This window comes from Drosophila mojavensis, unplaced genomic scaffold (assembly GCF_018153725.1).
Source record: "Drosophila mojavensis isolate 15081-1352.22 unplaced genomic scaffold, ASM1815372v1 contig_74, whole genome shotgun sequence".
Taxonomy (NCBI): domain Eukaryota; kingdom Metazoa; phylum Arthropoda; class Insecta; order Diptera; family Drosophilidae; genus Drosophila; species Drosophila mojavensis.
Window position 1 is genome coordinate 20,468,546 of NW_025318899.1, and position 10,268 is coordinate 20,478,813.

The 10,268-nt window shown below is 37.3% G+C and overlaps 2 protein-coding genes and 1 long non-coding RNA gene across 3 annotated transcripts; all 3 read right to left on the reverse strand.

Annotated features, from left to right (window-relative positions):
- Positions 1 to 4,902: 4,902 nt before the first annotated feature.
- Positions 4,903 to 5,582, reverse strand: LOC6583125 (V-type proton ATPase 16 kDa proteolipid subunit). Its single transcript, XM_002008767.4, has one exon. The coding sequence runs from the start codon at positions 5,411 to 5,413 to the stop codon at positions 4,937 to 4,939; it is 477 nt and encodes a 158-aa protein (XP_002008803.1). The 5' UTR covers positions 5,414 to 5,582; the 3' UTR covers positions 4,903 to 4,936.
- A 1,456-nt stretch (positions 5,583 to 7,038) lies between these two features.
- Positions 7,039 to 7,827, reverse strand: LOC6583126 (V-type proton ATPase 16 kDa proteolipid subunit). The gene has a single exon (XM_002008768.4). It carries the CDS (start codon positions 7,558 to 7,560, stop codon positions 7,084 to 7,086), a length of 477 nt encoding a protein of 158 aa, XP_002008804.1. The 5' UTR covers positions 7,561 to 7,827; the 3' UTR covers positions 7,039 to 7,083.
- Positions 7,828 to 8,136: 309 nt separating this feature from the next.
- LOC26528053 lies at positions 8,137 to 9,199 on the reverse strand. Its single transcript, XR_001449167.3, has 3 exons — positions 8,874 to 9,199; positions 8,392 to 8,801; positions 8,137 to 8,339 (listed from the first exon to the last, which is right to left on the reverse strand). It is a non-coding gene; the product is annotated as an uncharacterized LOC26528053 (long non-coding RNA).
- Positions 9,200 to 10,268: the final 1,069 nt, after the last annotated feature.

Genomic DNA, 10,268 nt, shown 5'->3' on the forward strand with positions numbered 1-10,268 from the left:
CATCGACTCCACTGACTGACTGTGTCGCCCCTTTCAGCCACGCCCCGTTCAAAGTGAAGGCGTTGACAACATTAATAGTTATGGGTGTGGTGCGTCGAGTGGGTGTGCATGTGGGTGTGAGTGGACTGCCCTAGCTACCCTAGTTCCAATTGGAACGCATATTTCTGCGAATGCAATAAAACGCACATGTGTTTCCAATCGTCCTGTGCGTCCTGGGCGTCCTGCGAACTTCTCGTCATAATTTCTATGTGGTTGGCAAATAAATTTGATTTTGAGCGAATTTTCTGAAGATTGACTGACTGTCTATCTGTCCATCTGCCCAATGGACTGACTGACAGTCTGACTGAAGGACTGACACTTGCTTGGCATGGGACGCATGCGGCATGTGGCATGTGGCATGTTCCCCTTGACAACGACTTGTAGTTAACTCCAGGGATTGCAGCTCTAGCCCAGGCAACTGGCATTTTGCTGAGTTCGCCGCTTTCCTCTGCCACTGGCGCTGTGCATTGACCCAGCCATTGTGCGAAAGAGACGACCCCTCGACCCCTCGCTTCCTTGGACTAGTGACGCGTCAATCCACACGAAAAGGAAATTGAAACCGTATTCAAGTAATAATAATTCATGCAATGTTATTTTCGTAACACAACACAAGACAATCCATTGGCATTCCGAAAAGGAATTCGATAAAAGCGAAATGAATAATTTAGCTCTATTTATAGATAGATGGAGAGATGGAGAGAGAGAGACAATGAAAGAGAGACTCAAGTTTCGCACAGACTCGTATAGAAGAATCAATTGCTTCAATTTCTTATTCATTGTCAGCTGTAGGCTTGGATACATATATATTTATAGAAATTTGGGCCAAACTTCTTAATTGAAGTTCACTATGCGAGGGCTGCCAATTAAGTTATTCGCTGCTCAACTTCATTCGAGTGGAAAATGGTGCCAAAAAAAAAAAATCAAGGACAGCGAAGAAATATGAGCTTGGAATAATGATTTATGCCGGTCCAATAGTAATTATTCATATATATATATTATGTATATATGTATGATATAGTATATCCATATATATATAAGCTCACACCCACACCATTCCACAGAAAAGGCAACTGAAAGGACAAACCTGCCAGAGGCAAGGACAAAAGTCAGAGCTGTTGCTGTTGTACGGTCCTCAGAGGTGTTGCCTACAGGAAAAGCTTTAAATCAGCAAAAAAGTGAGAGAAAGCAAACCAAGTCGAAGATTTGGTACACTTCCAGGAATATTACTTAGTCAATATATAATAAATATATAGAAACTTAAGCAGATCTTGGGTAATAATCTATGAAGTAATCGTTGGAATATTTCATAGCTGTAGTCTAAAGGAAAGGATGTGGAGCCTAATTCCAATTTCTACTACTTAAAGGTTATATATATATATATATATATATATATATATATATATATAGTATGCCATAAAACCCAATCCTTAGATCCTGAATTTATTCTTTATATTTTACATATGTCCAAAAAAAAAAAAAGAAAAACTTTTAACTGGGAGAGAAATTTATATTTTTACTAAATAGTTAAAAGAATGATTCAAATTGAGTAAGCAAAATCCTTTCTAGAATTTATCCTTTATATGATATGAAATATCTAACTAAAAATGTATTCGTTCAACAATGCCCGAGCAATACCTTACAGATCTCAAGACAAATGCTGAATACCCAATGTGAGTGTATAGGAACGAAGCACGAAATGAAATGAAACTGTCGTGGGTGTGAGGAGAGATAGGGAGAAAGAGAGTGAGACAGAGAGATGGAGAGTGGGAAGGAGGTGACATTGGACAGTGGAAGGGAAAGCAAAGCAACTACACATTTAGTGTTTATTTCGCATTTATTGAGGACAGTCGAGGACAGTTGGTGGTGGGCGGACTGTACTGTGAGGGGGTGGGCCTTAGCAATAGAATGAAATCAGCAAGAAATAAATATCCTTGTCGCATATACGCGTTGAACAGGCTGTCATAGCTCCCACACACTGGCTGGCACACACACTCACACACACAAGGGAACAATATAGGAGTATAAATTGTTTCCAGGTCATTGGTTATCCAGCCACAGAAATACGAAAATGAAATTAAGTACAAAATGAACTAAACCCAAAAATCATATGACATTGATGATTATGATGGAAACGACAAAGTCAAAGCCAAAGAAAATGGAAGAAGAAGCAGTCGAATACGAAGTATTAGAAAGCAAGAAGCCAGCCAAGAAATGTTCGCTTCATTGATTGAGTAAAGGACCCAGACATCGAGTCGCTGGCAATGGGACTGCCAACTTGTCGGACGAATTGGCCACATTAAAATAAAAGTCAAATATTTTGGCCTTTGCGATTGTTGCCTTCATTGATGCGTGCCGTTTTAATGGTCAAAACATTTCGTCAATCGCAAATCGGGCACGTTTTAAACTACGCCACTTTGTTCAACTAAATGGGGTATGGAAAAAATGTGGGAAATTAACAATAAACTTCAGATGTGTGTGAAAGGAAGTTGGAGATAAATTTATGAAAAGAGTATGGAATGATTGATTGTAGTTAAAGAAAAAATTTATTATTTCATTAAAAAAATATTTAAGTACAAATTCTTATTTTTATTAATGTTAAAATATTATTCAATTTAAAAATATATAAACAATTTTTTCATGAATTGAAAATATATTTAAAAGTCATATTAATTACTAATTTATAATTATATTATTAAAAATATATAAACAATTTTTTCATGAATTAAAAATATATTTAAAAGTAATATTAAGTAATATTTTATAATTATATTATTTTTTATACTAATAAAAAGATGATATCTTGGAGATATTTTGAAAATTTGTTTAAAAGGAAGCAGAAATGCTTAAAGATACTACACTATGAAGGAATGTTATATTAATGATAGAAGACTTGAATTTATAATGAATACCCCATATATCATTTTCTGTTTCATATTTCGTTTCAGCACGTCGAATGCCTTAAAACCCTATAAACTAGTTCTTGTATACACAATTTTATGAAATATCATCGCCGTCTATTAAAAGACAACGTTTAGTAATTAGTCTAAGTGTCCCCTATATCAGGGTAACAATAAATCATAATTAATAAAGTATTTAATTACCTATCAATTATAGTAATGGCACAGCTAAATATGAATCATTCCCATTTGGCTTGGGGAAATAAAAAATGTATCTTATATCTCCCATTGAGAAACGTAGAAGAAATTAAGTAATTATTGATATTAAACGATAATTTTTTTTATTTAATTGCATATAAGGAAACAAAAATAAGAATAATTTTGTAATTATAATATAGGGCAGGCATTTCTGTCCACATAAATTCCTTTGGCATAATAAATCTCAATCGATGAAGTATTTTATTTCTTATCAATTATAGAAATTGCTTAGAGTTAACTTTTGCTCTTTAGTCACCCGCTGAGAGGGGGCAGGAGGAGTTAAGTAATGCCAGTTAATACATATTTATTTATGTTACTCAACATTTGAATAAAGTGTTTGCTCTTAATAAACCCATTTCGCTAAGCACTTTGTCAGCCTGGCAGAGAAAGTGGTCGATGGACGGAGGGGGAGGGATGTAGTGGGTGGTTCAGGATTGCCTGCTGAGTGTGGCGTACATTTTCGATATTCAACTGTTTCCGTTTGTGCTTAACGTCGCACCGCTCACAATACAAAACGCAGGATTCCGTAGAAGTAGCTTCTCCTCCTCCTCCTACTCTTTCTCATCCATTTGGCACCCCTCTGCTCCTATACCACCCACCACCAGTTCTATGTCTTAGCCGCACGCATTTGCCGTTTTTACTGTTATTTCAGCATTAAAAGTTCAGTCGAGTGGCAAAGGAAGTGAAAACAATTATCTGCAGGAAGGTGAAACATAAATCCTCGAATCCAAAAGTAAATTGCAAATTTCGTTTTATTACACTCGATGGGTGTGGCCGCCCCACAGGAGGCGCTGCGGTTAAATCGAATCGATATTTTATGTTATCGAATTTATTATGCAAACACACTCAACGCTAATGCCAATTGGTGTTGAGTTGCCAAAAAATGACACACGCGCCAGCCTTCGCATATGCTCCAAGAGCCCAGCCACCCTTAACCTTGAACCTCTCGTCTCTCGCCTCTCGCCTCTCGTCACCCGCCTGGGAGACCAGCTGCATTGGGCTCCAGCTCAGATCCTTGAGCCGGCTGACAGGCATCATTTTGAGGGATTGTATAAACAAGCAATTTGAGGGCATGGCACAGCACCAGGTAGGTTTGTGGCGTACTCTGTTTAGCATTAAGTGCGATTATGGCCATTCGCATTGATGATGTTTATGGCTTCTGGCTCATTTATCAAGGGAAATGATGACAAAATGCTTTCATCTGCTGCATACAGTTGGCCATTATCACATAGGCCACATAATTGCCAAAGGCAATGCCAAATGCCTAAAATATAAATTAATTTCCCATTTCCAGGTGAAACGCTGTGGAGTCGAGCATAAAAATTGGGTATTTATTTATGCTGAGGCAGTCAGTGTATAGGAAAAGGGAATGAAATGTTAATATGATGCTGAATGTTGGGGGAACGAAATGGGAATGGAATATGTATGTTTGTGTAATACATGTGTGTAAACGTGGAAATCATTCAACTAATTAGATTTTATTTTCCAATTATTTTTATATTTATTTATTTTAATTATTATACAAATAAAATTGCTAATAAAATAGCTAATAAAATTAATTTGGAATGGAACATATGAAAAAGTACATTAAATAAACCCAGTTGAAATAGAATATTCATTACAAAATTATATAGTCTTAAATTGGAAATAAATAGAACTGTATTGATATATAAAACATAAATTCTATGGAAAGGGAAATCATATGTAATTTTATTTATTTTATTTTATTTATTGTCAAAGACTTAGAACTTGGTATATAGAAAAATGGCCACAATTAAACCGTATAGACCTAGAACTTCGGCAAAGATCAGGATGAGCACCATGGCCACAAATAGGCGTGGCTGCCTGGCTGATGCACGTGCACAGGTATTCCCAACAATGCCAATGGCCATGCCCGCGGAGAGACCAGAAAATCCGACACAGAGTCCAGCGCCCAGTTGGGCTTGCGCCTTTTTTATGGAGTATGAATCACCTATCGAACCGGCTATGAGGACAGCCACAACCAAGCCATAGATGGCTATAATGCCAGCCATGACCACCGGTATGATGGCCTTCATAATAAGCTCCGGCTTGATCAGGGCCATTTCGGCAATGCCTCTACCTGACATAGCTGTGCCATATGAAGCGCCCAGAGCTGAGAAAGTAATGGCCGTTGCAGATCCCAAAGCCCCAATAAAAATTGCATAGCTTGGTCTGTCGTTGTCAGCCTCGGCGGACATGTTCCTTCTGCTGTTAGCTCTTCGATTGCTTCGATTGGATCGCTGCAAGATGTTTCCTTTTCTGAATTTGATTAGGATATAGGAAATGAATTAACAGATGACTGGATTGAAACTAGTTTAGTTATGATGAATTTCGATAAGCCTATTATGGGTTGAGAGAGAGAGAAAGGCAGAGAGAGATTGATAGAACATTCAATTCATATATCACATTTTTCTCTTTTTTCTTGAGACTTGGAGCGAAGTGACATTCTATCACATAGTCATATTGTTATACTAGAATACTATCATACTATCATACTATTATACAATCATACTATCATACTATCATACTATCATACTATCATACTATCATACTATCATACTATCATACTATCATACTATCATACTATCATTCTATCATACTATCATACTATCATACTATCATACTATCATACTATCATACTATCATACTATCATACTATCATACTATCATACTATCATACTATCACACTATCATACTATCATACTATCATACTATCATACTATCATACTATCATACTATCACACTATCATACTATCATACTATCATACTATCGTACTATAGCATTCTGACATCAATACATATTTCTTATAAAAGAATTTTCCACGTTATATGCTCATAAGTGTATCCAATATTCGGCTATCCTAGCTAACCTTTTTCCGTGATTTGGTTTTTCAAAATTTTTGCATGATAATTCGAATATTTATGCGCGTGCTGATATGCCCAAGTTGGTTGATAACACAAAGCGTTAAATGTATGTCTATTATATAATATGCAATTTTTTTTTTTCGTTCGCTCGGCGTGTTTTGTTGCTGCTAACGAGGTTTATCTTTATGTGCCGTTAAATTTTCCGGCTACCCATGGCATAGAGAGAAAATGTGAAAATTTATGGCGAAATTCGTGTTAGCGGTTTGGTCTACCCTAGCTAGTCTATCCGGCGAGTAAGCAAACCGCAAAAGCAAATTCTGACTATTGAATATCGAAGCTGCGGTTTTTCCCACTTTTTTTTTTTTTTTTTTTGTTGGCTGTTGCTGCTGCTCCTGCTGTTCTTTTTTGTGCATACTTTGAATGCTTTCAGCATTTGCTTGCTTTCCGCACTTGTTTCAATTAAACAAATTGGAATATAGTATGAACCCCTGTCGAGGGGAGGGTCTTCGGTGCTTTCTCTTCCTTCGGTCGGAGCTCTGGGCGTGAGCTTAAAATGCGACAATTTTCTTCGCACAAAACAAAATGGAAATTTGTTTCTGGCACCACTGGGAGCAGCCTCACTGTGTCCGTGTATGTGTGTGAGTGTGTATGTGTGTGTGTAGCAACGACAACAACAAACTCTTCAATCCCTGCATACCCATGGCCTGATATAGAAGCTTCATGACATTTTTATTTGTGTGCCATGGAATGTTTTGCATTTTGAATGTTTTTTAGTAAAGCGTTTCAGTTTCCACGGGGGGCTTGCGGGTTTTTATGACTGGGACTTTGGGGTACGTTTCTTCTGCAAGCAGATGTGATTGTTAAGTTGTCACAAGGTGCCACACAGATTCGCAACGCCTGGGAATCAGGGGCCAACTGCTGTGTCGCTGTCATCAGCCAAATGAAATTCTCGAAACACTTTAAGTTGCTGCCACCGCAAATATTTTTAATGCATTTTCATTTTTTATTTGGTATACAAGTAGATGCCCACAATCATGCCGTACAGGCCCAGGACCTCGGCAAAGATCAGAATGAGTATCATGCCCACAAAGAGGCGTGGCTGCTGCGCTGTGCCACGCACACCGGCATCACCCACAATGCCAATGGCAAAGCCCGCCGCCAGGCCGGAAAAACCCACTGAGAGTCCAGCGGCCAGGTGAATGTAGCCCTTGCGTATGGTGTAGTCGTTCGACAGCGAGCCGGCAATCAGCACCGAGATGACCAAGCCATAGATGGCTATAATGCCAGCCATGACCACCGGTATGATGGACTTCATAATTAACTCCGGCCGCATTACGGCCATTGCGGCAATGCCAGTGCCGGACTTCGCTGTGCCATAGGCGGCGCCCAGTGCCGAGAATATGATGGCCGAGGCAGCGCCCATTCCGCCAAAGAATAATGCATATGCCGGCTTTTCTTCCGTATTCGATGATTCACTCATATCTCAGTTTTTTACGTCAATTAGTCTATCTCTGCTATAATTAGTCCAGCTGTACTCCTTCTTGTCTTCTTCAGCTTCCGTTTCTTGCTTCTTAAGCTATTTATCAAATTTCAACCGTTACTTTGTTTGCCTATCAGATGAGCTGAGAAAATTGTTTAGTTCTCCACGATTGAATATAAAATGTAATTGTATTTTCATATCTCTAACTAGAATTGCCTCGCTTGCTTGGCTCAGCTTGTGTTTTTCACTAAGAGTTTTACTAGTAGAATTGGTTCATTTCAGTAGGAAACTTGAAAACCTATATTATAAAAGATGTGAGTATAGACTAGTATAGACTAGATAAAAGAATGAATAAGAAATGGGAATATGATCTATGAACTATGAACGAGCGAACTATGAATTTCGCAACGGCTCTCTTAAGTATGTATATGGAGGGGTGAAGAGTATCAAAGGAAAGGTGGAGATTATTGTGGAAGTGGTCAGGGATGAGATGACTTATATTTAGATATATTTAAAATCAAAGACTTAATATCTTGTGAAAAGTTATCCTCTCTTGAGAAAACAAAAAGGAAAAACTTTTCAACTATCAAACTATATTTCGCACGGCTTAGGAAATAGAGTCTAACTTTATATGTTATTAATATTATTGTAATTATCATTAAGTTTTCGGATTAACATTTTATTAAATTTCCATGATTATTGTCAAGTAAGTTGTGGGTTCAACTTTTCTTTCCTCTCCTTTATTGGGTACATAGATCCATTGAAAATGTGAAATCAGGCTATAATGGTTCTATTAAAAAGTAAGTAAAAAGCAGAATAAGTTGGGCAAACCTCTTAAGCTATATATTCTGGATCAGGGCAACGAGCTGAGTCTCTCATTCCATTCGTTATTATAAGCCACAAAAGCTAGAGACTAAAAGCTTTGTTGCTTGTTTATTTTTTGGTATATCAGTTTCTGTTTGGACTGCCCTCGCTGCATATGGTCTTTCGCCTGCTGCCAAGATTTTCCATTAAAGATTTATGTTGCGCCGGGATTTGGTAACAGCAGGAAAACTTGTTCCTATAGCTGAGGCGCTGGCCGTTAGCTACTGTGCCCCTTGTCTTGCTTTTTTTGCTGTTGTATTTTTTGTATTTCTGTATTTTTCTTCTTTTTTTTTTTTGGCTATTGTTGCATTTTGTGCCGTTTGTTCAACTATAAATCGTTTATGTATTTTGTTGAGTGCGAGGATTTATCGCTGAAGCTGAATATGAGAAAGGAATCACATAAATACAAATAAATCAAAAGCATTTCGAATGCCATTGGCAATACAAACAAGTATTGAAGAAATAGAGAAATACGCAGATAAATATACAATCTATACATATGTGTATTTGTATGTGTATATGTATAAATGTATATGTATATAGATTGTAGTTGCTGTTGCTGTGCGAAAATTGATGTCTTCGCTCATAAAAATAAGGCATCAAAAGAATCGGGTATGCCAGGACCAGGCTCTAGGCAGCAGGCAGCAGGCAGGCAGGCTGAATGTGTTTTTGTTGAAAGCAACATTGTAAATTTTATGACTTTTTTATGCGCTGAAATCTATAAATTATGTAAACTGACACTGACAGCTGTCAACCGAAGGCTACAACCAAGAGCGAGAGAGAGAGAGCGACAGAGAGAGAGAGAGCGAGGGAGAGGGAATGAGAGAGCTATACAGTGAAACCGAAACGCTGGCAAGTGACACATGTGTCAAATGGGCTGATGGCCCATTGCTAAAGCCAGAGTTGGCCATGGCAGAGCCCAACTTGAAGCTGCGCTGGGAGTAACTTCTGCCTGCCCCATCCAGCGAATTGCAAAATATACCCCACACCAACAGCTCAGCGAGCGAGTGAGAGTGAGAGAGATAGATGGGGAGGTAGGGCGACTGATGACTCGAGATGATTAAATGATTGCCAGCGGCAATAAAAATTTGATGCTTCAAATTATTGCTGATATATATTTTATATATTGTTTTCCATCTTTATTTTCGTTTGCTCTCGCCCTAGCTATGTTAAGTATAGCGCACAGTTGTTTATGATATTTATGTTTCGTTATTTTTTATTACATTCAAGAGTCTTGTGTAAGTTTAAAAAAAAATCATAAAAATGAAATTAAAAACAAGGAAATGGCCAAACTGGCCACGCTTGAAAATTAAATAACCCAATTATATTTCAAAAAGGGCTTGCAAGTGATTTTGAAATGAATTGCAGATTGTTTCTGCTATAAATATTATTGATAGGAGAAATGGGGTTGACTATATTTGAGAATAGAAATAAACTTAATTATGATAATAATAATATAAGAACTGAAGCTATTTAAGAAATTGCAAAACTGTTAAGGTTCGGCGTGGTAGACCCTGTCAAGTATTTATATATATTCCTGACTGTGAATGCTAAATTAGCTCAAGATATTATAAAAGCAGAAAACCTCTGTCTAGCAGAAACTAATTTTGATATGTGGTTTATATTCAATCTAATCAATTTGTATTTAAGCTATGAAACTGGATACGATCTACTTTGTAAAGTTGCTTTGCCTTTGTTAGTCTGAAATAAAATTCAAAGAATATTAAAATTATATTCAAAGAATATAAAATAGTTGAACAATTTCTTGGATTATTAAAAGACTTAAAAGGTACAAAATACAATTAAAGATTTAGGAATAAGGTTAAAACAGACTAATACTGATT